Genomic DNA, 18,792 nt, shown 5'->3' on the forward strand with positions numbered 1-18,792 from the left:
GGTACGGAAGCAATTCAAAACCCAATTCGTGCATTTTTGCCATTGTTTTTATCGACTTTTAACATGGCTCATTGTCTTGGTGAAACGACAATTTTTTCTTGAACAAATGAGGCCCTTTCTTTACGATTTCGGTCTTTAAAAGCTCCAAATAAACCAATATAGTAGTCGCTAGTGATTTTTTCTCCATGTTTCAAATAGTCAACAAAAATAATTCCTTGTGGGTCACAAAATACAGGGCCATAGCCTTTTCGGCGGTTTATTGGGTTTTTGGTCACTTTAAGCGGCTTTCTCCAGAAGCTGTCCATTCAGATGACGGCCGATTTGATTCTGGAATAAAGTGATGAATTTATGTTTTATCCATTGTGATATATTAATGCAAAAACTCCGATTTATTTTATCTAAACATTTCCAAACATCGACGAGAGTGATCATTTCGTTGTTGTTTTTGCTTTGGTGTGAGAAAAAACGGCACCCATTTGAAAAACAGCTTTCTTATACCCAAATGTTCGTGTATAATAGTCAAACTGCTAGCCTTTGATAACTTTAGTGTCAGCTTTTTCTTAGAACTTCTCTTTGCGATTTTTCATAATAATTTTCAGCATTTTTTCGATGTTTTGGGAAATAACTGCATTATTTGGCCGTCCGGGGCGCTCAGCATCTTTGGTGTCAGTACGAACGCGTTTGAAATCAGCAAACCATCGTTTAATGGTTGTTATCGATGATGCAGAGTTTTGGTAATACTTTTGGTAAGTCATTTCTCTGTTTGAATAGTATTTTTCCTATCAAATAACAGTGATAAATCAACACAAGAAATTGCTTTTAATCCGTTGTTTATAAATATCACACAAGTAAGATCACTTCAAACACTATATCTCGGTAATAATAGTCCGAATGACATAAAATTTTAACAGTATTCTATTGAAGGTTAGAACTATCGAAATGTGAAATGGAAAATTTATTACAGTCGCCATCTCATGGCTGGCCCGGAACTTAGTGACCAACGTATTATATTTAAAATCTTTTAAACATAAATATATTTTTTTGATGTCAAATCTCTACAATTCTACAGGGTGATAATTTGGCTACGAAATTAATAAAAAAAAATATCTTTTAAACTTCCTTGATAATGCTGCTAAACCTATATTGCAAAACCGGAAGCATTAGAAAGAGTACAAAAATGTAAAGATATACAGGTATTCTATTAAAAAAAGATATATTTATTTCACCCTGTCAATATAAGTGGTCCTGTATATTGAAAAATATTTTTAGAGTATGGTCCTGTCTACGCTCCAACTTTTACCTAAATAATTTTTTTCATCTCTTACGACAATTGAGTAATTGGACTTACGACAACTGAGTAAGGTTTGGTTCACATCGGTGATTTATTTGCTAACACTAATATTACTGCACAAACTCATACAAATTAATAATTTTTATTTTATTAAACAGATACAAATCTAAATTAGTCTTAACCTTTAGAATATTCAAAAAAGATTTAACAATATTTTAAGTCTAAACAGTCTATTTAAGTATGCAATACTAAAATTCTTCCTTTTATTAATTTGTATTCCATTTTGATTATTTAAGCTGCTTCGACTTCATTAAATGCTCGTAGACCCATCATTGATTGGGGAAATCTGATCACCTTGATTATTAGTGCCCAGGCTAGCTTTGGAGGTATACAACTACAACAAATATTTACAGTTAATTAACATTTTACATTAAATAATAGTAAATAATACGAATAATTCCGGATAACACATATCTACATTATGGATACCTATATTCTGAATCAGAGATAAAAGCAAATTACTACTTAAAAAATATTTTTAAGTTGATATCAATCCACCACATTTAGTTGATTGATAAGTCTGGCTATTAAAGCCTCTGATTTCATTTAATTTTTCTCGAAGGGACGTAATGTTTTTCTGTCTCCACTTGTATGCTCTGGTATTGCTCTGTTAGTGACGATATAATATGTCATCCATTTTTGTCCTGTTGTATTCTCAAATATATACTTACGCATAAATTGAATTACAATCCGTTTTATCATTATCTAACTAAATATATTTTATAAGTCCGTTGGTTTGAATCGTTATAAGCGACGCACTTTACCTGTGGTTTCGTGTAGTTCACTCACTAGCACATTACGATAATTACTGGTTCTATGTTTGTGTTTATCACTGTAACGTGTTATTTTTGTTTTGACTTATATTTCCAAGTCTCGCTCTATTAGCATATTGGGCACGTACCATTATGCCCAGGATCTTATTTCTAGTTTTATTCCGTATGTCCATATTGGCGTCAGAATTGATTTGTAGATTAGGAGTTTATTTTCCATTTTTTGGCTGGATTTCCTGCCAATCAGTCACAGTACATTTGGTGCAGTTTTAATCCCAATCCCAAAGTTTTGTGAAGATATGTGTTCTCTACGTCATTCGACGATTTAAATACATACTAAGGTACTTTACGTCATTGGTTTGTTGAAGCTGTATACTATTCACTGTGACCGGTAGGCAGGTATCCTGTTTCATTGTGAAGGTTATGTACTTGGATTTGGCTTTATTTGCTTTTATTTTCCATTTGTTCAGCAAAAGTTCGATCTTGTTGAGACAATTTTGTAGGTTTGTCGTAGCAGTAGCTGTATTTTGATGTGATGCTAATATTACAGTATCAACCGCGAATGTTTCTACTGTCGTTGAGTGTGTTTTAGGGAATTCTATGGTGTATAGTAGATAAAGCACAGGTCCAAGGACACTGCCTTGGAATACACTTAATTCAACTAAGTAAAAGTCAGTGCATTTCTCTTGGCGTTTAAATAGGAAGTATCTGTTGGTTAAATAAGATTCTAGCACACTGTAGAATCTATGCGGTAGATGCTTTTTGATTTTGTAGATATGACGGTGTGCCAGACGTTATTAAAAGCCTGACTTATATCTAGAATAACTGCGGAACAGTATCGTCTATTTTCTAGGTCGTTGTCGATTTTCTTAATAATTCTATGTACCTGTAGGATAGTGATATGTTCCCGACGGAAACCAAACTGGTAATCAGGTATGATTTTTTAAATTTGTTTGGTGGGTTGAAGTCTTTTTAACAACAATTTTTAAATATTTTGGATAGAATTGGTAATAGACTGATTGGCCTATACGACGTAATTTCCTCAGGTTTCTTCCCTGGTTTGGACGTAATGTTAATAAAATATTTTTTTTTTTACTAAATTATCACATTTTCTCTTCTTTATTCCCTCGCTTCCTCTTGACTTCAAATAAAGTTATTAGAGAATAAATTAACAAATGAAACTATAACGAGTTAAAAGTGCGTATTTGGTTTGTTCAAAGAATCCTTAATTTTCAATGCCAAGGCTCAAACTTCAGTTGAACTTTCCAATATTATTAGTGTTGACAATTGGACACTTTTATGTATCGCATCTATTATTTCTAATTAGAAAAATTTTACTTCTCAACAACGTGACATTTCATAAGAAATGCTGATCACTTGAATCCAAGAAAAAACCAAAATTTTAGATTTCTCTATGTCATTCTTGTTGTTAATACAGTTTTTAATATCCTTTTGTCAATTGAAATTGATGTCGAATATTTTCAATAGATCAGACAGAAAAAGGTTAGTCGATTAAATTTTAACGATTTCTCGGTAATTTCTTTTATGACGAATACTACATTTAAACACAATATTCCTGTATGGATTGCTGTTGATCTGCCAAACTTATTCTCTGATTTATTCGTTTTTGCAGATTTTTTTAGGGTGGTATTTACCAAGTTTATACCCCTGTATTGTTTGAAAATTACGTGGATAACTACATAACAGAGCACTCTGAACAAGACTGTGACTTGGACCAAGCTTAAACTTAAAGGAGCACTACCAAACGGTGGTAAACAGACATGCAGAATAACAAGAAATAACAAAAGTAAGAAGTCTTCAAACTGGTGGAACAATTAAATAAAAGCAAAAGTAAATACCAAGAAGATCTTCTGCTTGTAGTGCCTATCCTTTTCAGATGATCATGATCACAATCTGTTATTTGCATAATGCTGCTCTGAAAATAATGCTTTTCTGCTGCAATTAATTGCAGCAACATATATCTTATGACGTGACCCAGTTCCTTATGATGTGACCGACCTATTCGATTTTGACTGTTTTTATTGTGGTTAACAACTCTTTTCCTTTTTGTATTCTTAATAAAACGTCCTGATTAGTAACGTGGTCGGTATAGTATATTTTCATGATTCAACGATAAAGTCATATTTCGAAAGCCTTAATTTTCTTGCAGGTAGCGTCTGTAAGAGTCCACGACTCAACTGCGTACAACAGTATAGGAAAGATATAACATCGTATTAACCTGATTTTGATGGGTACTGATAAATCATGGCATTTGAATAGCTCCAAATAGCTCCAAATAGCACCAAATGCAGAATCAAAGAAAATTTCCATATTGGTCTGACGAAGAAATATAACAAGAAATAAAGAAGAAAAGAGACCAATATAAAAAATTCTTAAATACAAAAAATATAACGGATAAAATAATCTACAAGGAGTCTCAAGCTAAAGTACGAAAAAATGATATGTCGGAAGAAAAATAAAGCATGGCAACAAAAGTGTAACATGATAAATTCACATCTAGGAGGACGAAGAAGCACAGAAAGTTAAAGAGTCTTAAAATCTATACGACAAGATAAGAAGAAAAATATAGTGTTAACAATAACAATGGATGACTGGGACCAATATTTTGAGGAACTCCTAAGGGAAGATAGACCACAATTTAAAGACAGCAACGAAACACAAAATATAAATATTTTAACTTCGCCTATATGAATAACAACGAAAGAAGTGAAAGATGTATGTAGATATTTAAAAAATAACAAAGCACCAAGTCTAGGTAACATCCCTGCAGAGTTAATTAAACACGGTACAATCAAACTATATTCAAGTTTAGCCAAACTGTTCCAAAACTGCATTAATGGAATGACAACACCAGAGGAGTGGAAGAAATCATTCATATCCACTATACACAAAAAAAGGAGAAGGAATGAATGTGACAATTACAGAGGCATTACCGTGACAAACTCGATCAGTAGACAATACGGAAAAGTAATTAAAAACAGAATAGAAAGCGAATATAAAGACTTAGAGGCTGAGGAACAGGCAGGATTTGGGGCAGGTAGATCTACTGTTGACCATTTGTTTTGCATTACAAAGATTATTGAAAAGAAAGTAGCCGTTAATCAAGAAGTACATTTATTGTATGTAGACCTACGAAAGGCTTATGATAGCGTACCACATTAAAAATTATGGGAAGCGTTAGAGAAAACAAACATAAGCATGAATTTAATAAATGCGACGAAGGAACTGTACGCTAATGCTAACTCAAAGGTAAAGGTTGGAAATAATCTGTCAAGTGGATTTCAAATAAATAAAGGCCTTAAGCAGGGCTGCTGTCTCTCAGGAAATCAATAAAGCATGCATAAATATTGCAATTCACATCTTTACATCGTTGAAATATCACTTGTATGCGAAAGAGAGCCTCTCTCGTACCCACTGCGTTCCGAAAACCAAACTGTGTACGGCTGATTTTTTCTTCACATAGTCTTATCCTTGATATACGATTTAAAATTTGGCTCATTAAGCTAATGGTTCTGTAAATCATTGCAGGATACGAATTTTGTTTTCTTTGGTAGAGCAACAAACGTTGACTTCAGCCATGATCTTGGTATTACTCAGTTTAAATATATATATCATTAAATATTTTTGTTAGTCGTTGAGTACTGTCAGTGTTAAGTAGCTTCAGGTAAGTGGTCATTAAATATGTAGGACGGAGGTTGTTCGGACCTATCATTATCAAAGAGTCCTTGTATGTATTTAATCCATATGCATATTTCTTGATTTTTATCGGTGATGATGTTTCCCTGCTGAGTTTTCTAGCTGTTGGATTTTTGAAGATCAGCTACTTGTTTTACCTTTTTATGCATATTAAATATATCGTGTTTTTATTCCAACAACTCTATCTCTTCACATTGTGTTTTTAACCAATTTTCTTTGGCCTTCCGTATTTCGGTTGTTATTTGTCTCGAAATATTTTTGTACATCTCCCTATGTGCTCTTCCATGGGCTGCACTATATTGTCATTCATCCAATTTTTCCTCTCCTCTTTCTTTTCTATTAGATGTTCTTCTCTGATCTTGTTAAAGGTTTTACATAATATTCTGGAGTTATTCTTCTGGATAGTATGTTTGCTTCATGTTACTTAGCTTTTCTGAAAGAATCCGTGCTACTGTCTCTTTTGTTTTGTCTTCTTTTAGTCTTTTTTATATCACATTTTTTGTTACTATTCTTGTTTGTAACCTTTTTAAATCTAAATTTAAATTTACCAATAACAGGAAAATGATCTAACGGTATGTGAGCACAGGGGTAACTTTTAACTGATAGGTATCCATTACGGAATCTCTTGTTCACCATTATGTAATCAATTCGATTCCGTATTATGTTTCCTGATTGATCTTGCGAAAAGTCCCAAGTATACAAGCGTTTCTCTTAATATCATTTATATAACAAATATCACCAATTTCAAGGTACTTGCCTTTCATCATACATGCGCAGGTATCTAAAAGTTCAAACTCAAAGACTAGCATAAGATATTTTGAAGTTATACTTCTATACGCACGGTCGGCGTTGGAAATTTGCATGAAAGTGAATCTGTGAAACCATTACATATGTAAGATAATGAGTAAGAGAGAGACAGAAGATATATTTTCTCTCTCTTCCTCTCTCGAGAATAAAAATGTTCCTTTTGTATATATATTATATATATAATATTGTATATATATATATATATATATATATATATATATATATATATATATATATATAATATTATATATAATATAATATGTATTAATATTATAATTTATGTGATATGTTTTGTATTATTTAAAATTAAACGTTTATAATTATTTTAGGCTTTTGTATTTCAAAATAATCACTGTTTTACCGAGAACTGTCAATTTTGAAATCCGTTAGTGTCATGTCTAATTGGCTAATCTTTTACGTGTTTGGTTCATACGCTGGTGGTTGTGAGTTCGAATCCCAATTATGAATTTCCTTTTTTATTTTTGAAATATTTAAAAACCTCACGTTAATCTTATTAAATATATGTAATGTACGCAAAAAACATAAATTTTAAAATAAAATGAAAATTTACAACATAGTCCGAGTTGTTGGTTTTTTATTTTTATCTTCGTAAAGTAAGTTATGTATATTGGCAGTTTTAAATACTTATGACTATTACATTTTTATTTATATTGTATTACTATATTGAATTATGTTGCAGTGTATTTATTGTATTGTAATTTTTATATTAATAACAAAATAAACAATGAATTTTACTGCAGAGTATGTGTAAATTTTTTTTTGCATTCAACTCCTTTTATACATATATAAAAATAAAAATATATATTTTCATTAAAATATTGATGCAATCCTTCATTTACTATACTCCTATTACAGGTCAAATGTTTATATACAGCAAACGATGCACCATATACCTATATAACTAATTCTTTTTCTCTTTCTGCTCTCTCTTACCTATAGCATTACATATGTAATGATTGTGCAGATTGACTCCTATATAAATTTTTAACGGCGAATGCGTGTATAGAAGTATAACTTCTACCAGCAGTCCCACTGGACTGCCACACCCGTTTTTTTTTTCTACACAGTAGTAGTAGATTACAACATAGTAGTAGATTACAAAGATCTACAATGATAGACTTATATTAAAATAATTAACCATTCGCTGGTTTCTGTTCTTTAAACTAGCCGTAATCATGTATGAAATAAAAATTATTTAGACATCTTTTGTTCACTTAAAATATTAAGGAGCAACCCGGGTTAAACTGTACCATAAGTTGATGAAAAATGTAAAATATTAGGAATACTTACTTTCTAAGCGGCAAAATATATCTGGCAAAACCAGGCATTGTTACTAAAAGTTCTTCTCTTTTTATTGCCGTAATTATTCTGGAGGCAACAGCTTTTGGTTCCAACATTGGCAAAGTTCTTGGTTTGCAGCCATCAAACATGCCTGTATTAATAAAGTAAGGACATATCAGAGTCATTTTTATTCTGTGGTGACCATGGGTCTAAAAATATAAATTAGTTTGTTAAAATTTTGGTAATACATTATGTATAGGAGGTATAGAATAATATTAACTGTCTGTAATATAAAATAAAGAACTACTCGTATTTTTTTTAAGAATATACACTTCTCCAAGAAATTAACGCACCACTTCAATAAATCAATTTTATTTGTAAACGGGCAAAGAATAAAAAATAAAACATCACCAGATTGACTCTACCTTTTATTAGTAATTATAACAATTTGTCTAATCATCAGAACATGTTGAAGTACAGGAGAAAAAAAAAATAAAAAGGAAAATTCTAAAAAAAAAAAAAGATAACAAAAGTAAACTAAAATATGAAAAAGTCTTAATAACGAGTGTATCCACCTCTACTACGTATAACAGCCTCAAATCGTTGGCCCATCCTTAAAATTAATTGCCGTATTTCATTTTGGTCTAGTTCTCTCCAAATCTGGATCAGCCTCTCTCTCACTTCCTGTAAGTTGTTTGGTTGGATCGGTGTCGCTCTTAATCGCCTACCAAGAATATTTCAGAGATTTTCAATCGGATTTAAATCTGAACTATCTGCTGGCCATTCCATAGTGTTAATTTCTACCTCTTCTAGATAATTTCTGACGATCTGTGCAGCGTGAAGTCTGGCATTATCTTGCATTAGTAAGAAATTTTCACCGATATAAGGAGCGAATGGTACTACATACTACGTGCGGTCAAAGAAATACCACCCCACACCATAATGGATTCTCCACCAAAAAATGTGGTGTGTGACCCAGTTTCACTGAGCATATCGTTCGACGGGTCGTCGCAACACACGAACACGTCTGTCGTTATTGTACAAACAAAATCTGGATTCATCAGTAAATAGCACTCGTTCCCAGTCAGCCTCTAACCAATTAACGTGTTCTCTGGCAAAATGTAGTCTCCCCCTTCCATGCTCTGCAGTTAATAGAGGTTCTCGGACGTCAATCCTAGGTGTTAAGTTGTATTCCCTAAGTCGCTGGCAAACAGTTTCAGTACTAATTTGTATAGCAGGCACGTCTCGAAGCTGAATTTGTAGACTTCGATGTGTTACAAAACGTTGTCGAAGAGCAGAAATTCTTAAAAATCGATCTTGAATAGGGGTAGTTACCCGGTTTCGTCCTTGCCCTGGTCTGCGTGTATGATCCCCTGTTTCGGGAAATCTTTCTAACACCCGTGAGACCGATGTGTGGGACACATTAAACCGACAACCAATTCTTCGGTTACTCCAACCTTCTTCCGACAGTATCACTGCTTGGGAACATTCATCTCGGGTTAAATTACGTGATTGACGCTCCATAATAAACACAATTACCAATAATCAACAATTAAGCAGTAGCCGAATAAAATTCGTGGACACTTGAAAATTAGTATATTTATAGAATAAGTACATTTTTTGCTTCATTTTGTTTTGTTGCAAAAAAAACTATAGCGATAAAACACAGTCAATAAATATAGAGTGTACGAATAGCATATACAAGAGGCTTGAAAAATATAACATTACAATGGAAATTTATATTAACGCTAATAAAATATTTTAATATTTCAAAGTGGTGCGTTAATTTCTTGGAGAAGTGTATTTTCTTTTTTTTTTAAAAAACGTACTATTTTTCAAAAATATATCGTATATAACTAAATTAAATTCATAATTTAACAACAATTTACCTATTGATGAAACCAATTATACAGTTCTCCAAAAAATGAGTGAAACACTTTTTTGAATTCTAAATTAAAAGCAATAGTATAAAGCATATTGTTTTACCTAAATAACTATATTATTATGCTAAAATATTTAAGTCAAAAAAATTGTTGCTCAAAATATTTATTAGTGAAACCAAATAATGCTAAAACAACAAATCATGCAGTTTGAACTAACTTTCGAACTATACTTGTTGAATATGTGGATCTCTTCTGATACAATCTTTGAAGTGAACACATTGTACCTTTTGCCGGCAGAATTTTTCTTTGCCAATTATTGTTTAATAGAAGCCGATTAAATAATTTTAGCAAAAGTTAAATATATTCTACTTTAATTTCCATTTTTACTAAGTAATATCAGTGCTATTTTTGGAACTTTGTTTGTCATCCATGTTGGATATAATGTTTTTTGCTTAGTAACTTACACTGAAGCTATTTTTTAACATGTCTGTTCTTTGAACTCTTTTTTAACTTTCATAAAACTGACTTAGTTCGGGTTTTTGTTAACTCAAACGGAATCTATTGTATTTTTCAACTATATGGTTCATAAATGAAACTATTTTCTTCACTTCCATCATATTATTGTTGCATATCTGTTATAAGGTAAACAATGTGCAATTTTTTTTTGTATCTATGGATGTGTGCTTATTTAAATAACTTTGTAGATGAACTGATAATGTGTATAACTCTCCACTATCTTAGTGAACTATATTTATTATTGAATTCCACGGTCATACTCCGTTTCCGATATATATTCTATATAATGTAACATATATATATATATATATATATATATATATATATATATATATATATATATATATATATATATATATATATGTATGATAAAAATCTAGTCCATCTACATCAACAAATCTTAATATTACGAGTACGTTGTACGAATATACTGTTAGAAGATATATTCTATTCAATGAATCCAGTCCGAAGAGACTCGTAAATGGTTTTAACTAAATTGGCTAAGTTAAATTGAAATTTGCAGTGGACAGATTCGAATGTAGATATAAGGGTCGAATCGTTTGTAATGCCCCTTTGTCCGCTTCTTCTCGAACGACGATGGTAAATACAATAACAAGTTGAATTTGTGGAGTAAAAATTATGATTTTATTGACAGCTACTAATAATTACACTAAAGATGATGGTTAGGTAACTTTCTACAATAGACTGCCCTCGAATGAGCTCAAATCTCCAATTTATAATCTCACAAATAATTTATACCTCAGCACAGAAGTTATTGCTTCTATCATACTAACAAACTTTGAACTATGAGCTTACAATACAATTTAATCTAGGCCGTAATTGCAACACTTGGGAAGTTCAATTGGAAAATATATTATTCGGCAATTTATTACGTTGTAGGTAAATGAACTAATTATTAAAATATAACACGATATGTTTTCACAACGTTTTAATTAAATACGGTGAAACTATATATAAAAGATTAAGAAGTTAAGAATAATGTGAGATTACAAATTAAGGGATTAAGTTATGATTGAACAGCAGGGTCTTAGCTTTGGTTATGCTGATTAAAAGTTCTTATTGCCCCAGCACTCAGAAATCAATTAATTCTGAGTTACAGAGCCTCAACGTCAGTTTTTAGTTAATTTAAATAATATATATTTGAATAATATACCGAGTGTTAGTAAATAAGTGCAACAAACGTCAGGGTTAGATTCTGCATAAAAAAAATAATGACAGTTTGCTACATTAACGGATGCACGCAAATACTTCGTTTTCCGAGATACGGGGGTTGAAGTTTTGCTTACAAACTTACCGCTTATTTATTCCTCTGAAATCTGTTGGAACATGCAATTGATATTAAGTGAGTTTTAAGAGGTCATTATTGCAAATTTTTTGGCATACTATTAAGAATGTTATATTAATCGTTGGCGCGCATACGGGTAAAGGTCTCAATTTTTTTATTCTAAGAAAAAAATGATACGCTACTGAGAAATTTCAAAATAAAAATCATTCTTGAACTCTTTGTGACAAAACATTTTTTTGCCTTTTTTTATATGATGTGTTGTTTTTGTACAAACAGGAACTACCTAATACAATAAGATTAAACCAGAACAGCAACAGAAAGTACTTAATCAGATTTTAAATAAATGCAAAGCCACAAATTCTCCCTGAAACGTAACACAAGATTCAACGCTTAGACTCAGTGGTTATCGTTTTAGCGCTAATATTTCTGCCGTCATCATCATCAATCAGCCAATCCCGTCCATTGCTGGACATAGGCCTCCCTCAGTTCTTTCCAGTGTTCTCTACACTGGGCCGCTTGTAGCCAGTTTCCCGCTACTCTTTTTATGTCGTCGGTCCATCTAGTCGGTGGTCGTCCTCGGCTTCTTTTATAATTTCTGGGCCTCCATTCCATAATTCGTCTTGTCCATCGTCCATCTTGTGTTCTGGCTAAGTGTCCTGCCCAGTTCCACTTAAGTCTCGTGGTTCTTTCGATGACGTCTTGAACTCCTGATCTTTGCCTGATTTGTCGGTTTGTTATGTGGTCTCGGAGGCTCACATTCAGCATTGCACGTTCCATGGCTCGTTGTGTAACTCTTAGTTTATTCGCAGATTTCTGCGTGAGTGTTAAAGTCTCTGCTCCATAAGTTTGTACAGGCAAAACACATTGGTTATAAACTTTTCGCTTGAGACACATGGGAATTGAACTTTTTAGAATATGGCTTAGTTTGCCAAATGCTGCCCATGTCAGGCCTATTCGCCTCTGTATTTCATTTGTTTGATTGTCTCTGTTTATTTTGATCTCGTGTCCCAGATATTTGTAAGTGTCTGTTTGTTGTATGGTATTATTGTCGATAGTTATATTTCCACTCATTACGAGATTTGTCATAAGTTTAGTTTTCTCAAAGTTTATTTTTAATCCTGCTCTTTCAGACAGACTTTTAAGCGAATGTAGCATAGAAACCGTATCCTGTAAGTTATCTGCGATTAATACGACATCATCTGCAAACCTCAGATGATTTAATCTTTCTCCATCTATATTGATGCCCATATCTTGCCATTGGGTGTTCTTAAATATTGACTCTAGAGCTGCCGTGAACAATTTTGGTGAAATATTGTCTCCTTGTCTTACTCCTCGACCTAAGCTGAATTTTTCTGTGTCTTCGTGTAGTCGTATACTTGATGTAGCGTTCTCGTAGATGTTTTTGATTAGTGACGTGTACCTGTAATCTATTCGGCTTTGATTTAGGGCTTCCAGTACGGTTTCAAACTCTACAGTATCAAAAGCCTTCTCGTAATCGACAAATGCAAGAACCAGTGGTATGTTGTACTCGATGCATTTTTCAATTAAGATCTTTATGGTGTGCAAATGGTCATTTGTGCCATATTCTCTCCTAAAGCCTGCCTGTTCTTTGGGCTGATAGAAATCTAGTTTAGGTGTTAGTCTCTTTGTTAAGATTTTCATAAAGAGTTTATACATATGTGTCAAGAGGCTGATGGGTCTATAATTTTCTAATTTAGTAATATCACCTTTTTTGTGTAACAAGACTATCACTGCATTGTTCCAGTCTTTAGGAATCGTACCCGCATGTAAGCATTTATTAAACAGTTCGCTTACTGATTTTAATAGAATTTCTCCTCCTGCTTTTATTGCCTCAATAACGAGTCCATCGTCACCAGGCGATCGATGGTTCTTCATTTCCTTTAAAGCTGATCTTACTTCTGACACAGTAATGGGTAAAAGTATTTCCGATCCCTGATTTATGAGAGTCTTTACTCGTGTCGGTAAATTTTCTTGTGATCTTTGGCTGGTATAGAGGTCTTTATAAAACTCTCTAGTTATTTTCAGAATGTTTTGTTTATCTGTTGTTGCCTTTCCGTCTTTATCTTCTAGCTTGTATATTTCTTTTTTACTTTGTGTGAGTTCTCTTTTCATTATCTTTAAACCTTTGTTCTTTTCTTTCTGCCGTATTTCTTATTATTTCACAGCTGGTTATAAATTCGATTCCTCGGATTATTATCATTTTCGACAGGAGTGGAATAAAGTAATAACTTAGGAAAACCACAAATGCAAAAGTTTAGAAAATTTAAATCTAGCGATTGAGCAGGATAATGTTCCGTATCTCTCCTACCTATCCCACGATTTGGATATACTCTATTTGAGTGATTACATAACATAATGCTCAAATGGGCTGGTTCATTATCATGCATGAACCATAATTGTTGTCTATCCTGTAAACGAATATCCTCAAAAATAATAAGTAGCTCTTTCTGTACGCAAAAAAAGGTAAAATTCACCTGTAAGTGTTTGTGAGAGGAAATATGAACCGATTGAGTAATCATTAATTACCCCAAGCCATAAATGTATTGAATACCCATGCTTGAAAATAAGTTTCAAAGATAATTCCTTGTGGATTTTGATCAGTCCATAATGGATTATTATGGAAATTTATTATATAATGCCATTTAAAAGTAACCCTGTCAGAATCTTATTCTTAGAGTGCCGTCTTTCTGCGGAGGTTGGCAATCATTATGGCTATTTTTATTTTTGAACTTTCTGCTATAAACAAATCAATCGATCTTCATTGATACTAATCACACGATCTTCATTGATACATCTTTCCCTGTATTATGAGTCTCAAAATTTCATATTTTGGTACCCTCATCACGTGGCCTATGTGTTCCAGTTTTCTGGTTTGTATAGTGGTGATTAGTTCTCTTTTTTTACCAACCCTCCCAGTTCTACTTTTTTTGTAATTCTATCAGTCCATGATATTTTTAATACTCTGCTGTATAACCAGAGTTCGAAAGCCTCGATTTTTTTTAAATTGCATTTTGTTAATGTCCAAGTCTTAACTCCATATAATATTTAATATATATATATTGAAAATATATAACATTTAATGGTACGTAGTCTGATTTCCAAATTAAGAGTGGCTTAATTCGTATGAATGCTGATCTGGCAATATCTATTATTCTGTTTATTTCTGCAGTATTATCATTGGTTTCATCGATCAAAGTTTCCAAGTACTGATATTTTTTTACTTGTTCTAAGTAATTCCCATCTTAGCACTATTCATACTTAAGCTTTTGGGTTAGATGTTGTAGATTTTCTATACGCGTTGCAATTATAACAGTGTCATCTGCATATCGTAAGTTAATAATTAATTATCCGTTAAGGATAACTCCAGCTTTGATATTATTGAGTGTATTTTTGAAAATTTCTTCAGAATATAACTTAAACAAAGTGGCAATAAAACGCATCCCTGTCTAACTCCTCTACAGATTTTCATTTCTTCTGACTGTTTGTTTATCAATTTAAACTATAGGACTTCGGTTCCAATGTAATGTTTGGACTATCTTGATGATTTTACTGTCAATATACTTATTCATAAGTATTAATATTACTTTTTCATGTCGTACTCTATCGAAAGCTTTTTCGTAAAAAATTAGAAATTTGAGTGATTTGATGAAGAATCCATCGGCAAAAATATAGGTGTGGGAAAAACTTTCTAGATAGTAGAGCTTATACAAGTTGGATATGAAACGGATACAGTTTTTTTTTTAATTGTAAATACAATGAAGCTGACATTCAATATGTCGGCAATACTTGCTTCAGGTAACTCCGTAATTAACTCGAGAACCGCCTCTTCTAATTCCACAGTTTGTTATTCTCGAGGGCACCCGTAGTCAACCGGTTGCTTTTTAAATATACCATTTTTAGAGTATTCTACATTCTGTATACAACTCAGCACACAATTGTCGAGCTTGTCGACCATTTCCATTACTTCGGCCATAGACAATATGCAAGTATGACAATTCCGCATACATAAAATTTTCTATTTTGTTCTTCTTCTTCTTCATTCTTGTATGTAGGCCTTAAAGCCTGTTTCTTGTTCAATATTAGCCTCTCCAATTGTTTAAATTATTGCACCATTTTTTCTTGGTCTGCCAATACTTCTTCGTCCATTTAATGACTTATCTCTTGCTATTCGTACTATCCTATCCTCTGTCATTCTACTAATGTGTTCGTTCGACTCCTGTTTCCATTTTGTCACCCATTCATTTATGTCTTCTACTATATTGCATGCTCTTCTTATGTTTTCGATTCTCTCCCGATCCAACAGACTTTTCTCTGACATTAGTCGAAATATATTTATCTCTATTGTTTCTAGTAGTCGTCTCGTTTTAGATGTGTCAAGTCTTCGCCGTGTACGTTATTATAGGTCTAATTGCTGTTTTACAGATTTTTGTTTTTGTGTCTTGTCTTAGGTGTTTGTTCCCGCCGCTTTATTGTTGTACTTCCTCTTCAACATCTCACTAACTAGTTTTAACTATTCCCAGATATCTAAACCTTGCTTCCTGGATAATATTTGGATTTCTTTGTTCCCTATTCTGTAACCATGACCTTTACGTACTGTTTGTATTATTTAGTCCATTATTATATTAAAGAGAAGTGGGCTTAACGAGTCACCCTGTCTGACTTCGCTTTGTACTGGTATACACTGTGTTAGTTTTCCATTTATCTTTGCCTGTATTCGATTATGGAAGTAGATATTTTCGATGGTTTGTATAATATTGATTAGTATATTTCTTATCAATTTTGTTCGATAAAAGTAAAAATTAATTAATTACTAACAATAATTCCATAGCAAACTTAAAGCTTAATAATAATGAAATGCTAATTTGACATTTCGTAATTAACATTAGTTAAATGTTCAAAGTAGCTAAATACAATAACTAATAAATGTCGGCATGTATTAGTTTTATTTTTTTGCACAAAAACGGCTCCTGATGTGAAAAACAATTAAATAAAAAACGGGTGTGGCAGTCCAGTGGGACTGCCGGTGGAAGTTACACTTCTATACACACATTCGCCGTTAGCAATTTATTTGGGAGTCAATCTGCACAATCATTGCATATGTAATTCTATAGGTAAGACATAGCAGAAAGAGAAACAGAATTAATAACAACTTACTAACAATGAAGGATTGAATTAATATTTTGATGAAAATGTATATTTTTATTTTCATATATGTATGAAAGGAGTTGAATGCAAACATTTTTTTACACATACTCTGCAGTAAAATTCATTGTTTATAATAATAATAATAGTCTCCCGTTTTATACCGCTCGCGGCTTTGGGAGTATAGCAGGGTAGTGCTAGTGATAGCTGGGAATCGAACCCCGGTCTCCCGCGTGACAGGCGGGGATACTGACTACTATACTACCGAGGACATGACACAAAGATATTTCAAAATTGACAGTTCTGGATCATACAGTGATTTATTGAGATTATTATTTTGAAATACAAAAGACTAATATAATTATGAACATTTAATAAATAATACAAAACATATCACATAAATAATAATATTAATAAATATTTTATTATATGTATAATATTATATGTATATATATATCTTTATATAATATATATAATATTAAATTATATATACAAAAGGAACATTTTTATATTCGAGAGAGGAAGAGAGAGAAAATATATCTTCTGTCTCTCTCTTACTCATTATCTTACATATGTAATGATTTCACAGATTCACTCCCATACAAATTTCTAACGTGGAGCGCGCGTATAGAAGTATAACTTCAAAAAGATTCTTTGTTACGAATTGAACTAGAAATTCAAATGATTTTTAATTTGAAATATCTCTATGTGCTACTTTTATGCGCGCCAAAATTGAATAAAAAATTCTTAATTGTATGGCATTTGCGGACATACTTTTATACAGCAAACTTTTACTATTTTTTCATGCAGAATCAGCCCCTGACTGTTTGTTGCACTTATTTGCTCACCCTGAAAGGAATTAAAACCGACACTGTAAAGCTATGTAACTCAGAAACAGTTGATTTCTGAGTCTTGGGGCAATGAAAACTTTTCATCAGCATGACCAAAGCTACGTCTCTGCAAAGTTTCAGCCAATGTAACTGCAAACAATTTTACATAATAAAAGTGCCGGGGTCCTTTAGTAATTGATTTGGTGCTATATTGGTCAAGTTTTGACCTCAACTAGAAGTGGCTGAAAGTTATTATACAACCAAACACATTTCATGTGATCATAGCCAATATTAAACTTGAAATAAAAAAATATTCACATGCAGTTTATTAACAAAATAAAATGAATTAATTAAAACATAAAATAATTTAAAGGTTTAAATGTTAATTTTTCATTTTTTATAGTCATTTTTGTTGTTTATTATTTACAAAGGCGAAAGTTTTTAATCAAAATTTGTAAAATTTTCGTTTTTGTGATATCAACATTTGTTTAGTTTAAATGTGCTCCTGTTGTCAAGATAATAATTAATAAAAAAAATACTTTAAGTACTTACTATTTAAATTGGGAATAAGCCACAATTTAACTTAAAAAAAATCAGTTTATTGACGTTTCAATTCCCACTTCGGAAATCGTTCTCAAAATACTTTTTGAGCAACAAAAGTAACAAAAAACAAAATTTGTTTTATTTGTTAATGTTTTGTATTTTGAGAACGATTACCGAAGTGAAAATAGAAACAACAATAAACTTACTTTAAACTTAAATTGTGTCTTATTTACAATTAAAATAGTAATTGCTATAAGATGCCACAAGAAAATAGATTCAGAACAATATTAAAAAAATACTTTCAAACTTATTCACGACCAATAAATATTTTTTCATTAAAAATAAGTAACTTTGTTGTTCTTTATATATTTTTACAATTTTTAGAACACTTTTTGAAGTAAGAAGGTGATGTGACGTACTTTAAAAGGCTGATTTATAAACTTTACGTGGCGTTGGCGCTGGCGCTGACGTTTCCGTTAAAACTTGGTCAAATGGGAAACTCGTATGTATATTTGAGGCGCATAGTGCAAGAGTGGCCTAACTCGTAAAAACTGATTTTGAGAAAAAGACGATTTTAGTTTTATCCAATTTGACCGCTCTGTTC

General features: G+C 32.1%; 1 protein-coding gene across 1 annotated transcript in view; it reads right to left on the minus strand.

Moving 5' to 3' along the window:
• Nucleotides 1–1,414: 1,414 nt before the first annotated feature.
• Nucleotides 1,415–18,792, minus strand: part of LOC140437230 (short-chain dehydrogenase/reductase family 16C member 6) — a 114,593-nt gene continuing 97,215 nt past the window's right edge. The window contains exons 5-6 of the mRNA XM_072526613.1: nucleotides 7,957–8,156; nucleotides 1,415–1,685 (exon numbers count right to left, since the gene is read on the minus strand). Of these exons, the coding sequence (XP_072382714.1) occupies nucleotides 1,583–1,685; nucleotides 7,957–8,156 (303 nt within the window). The 3' untranslated portion in view covers nucleotides 1,415–1,582. The remainder of the gene's footprint in view (nucleotides 1,686–7,956; nucleotides 8,157–18,792) is intronic.

The sequence above is a fragment of the Diabrotica undecimpunctata genome, chromosome 3 (assembly GCF_040954645.1).
Source record: "Diabrotica undecimpunctata isolate CICGRU chromosome 3, icDiaUnde3, whole genome shotgun sequence".
Classification (NCBI taxonomy): domain Eukaryota; kingdom Metazoa; phylum Arthropoda; class Insecta; order Coleoptera; family Chrysomelidae; genus Diabrotica; species Diabrotica undecimpunctata.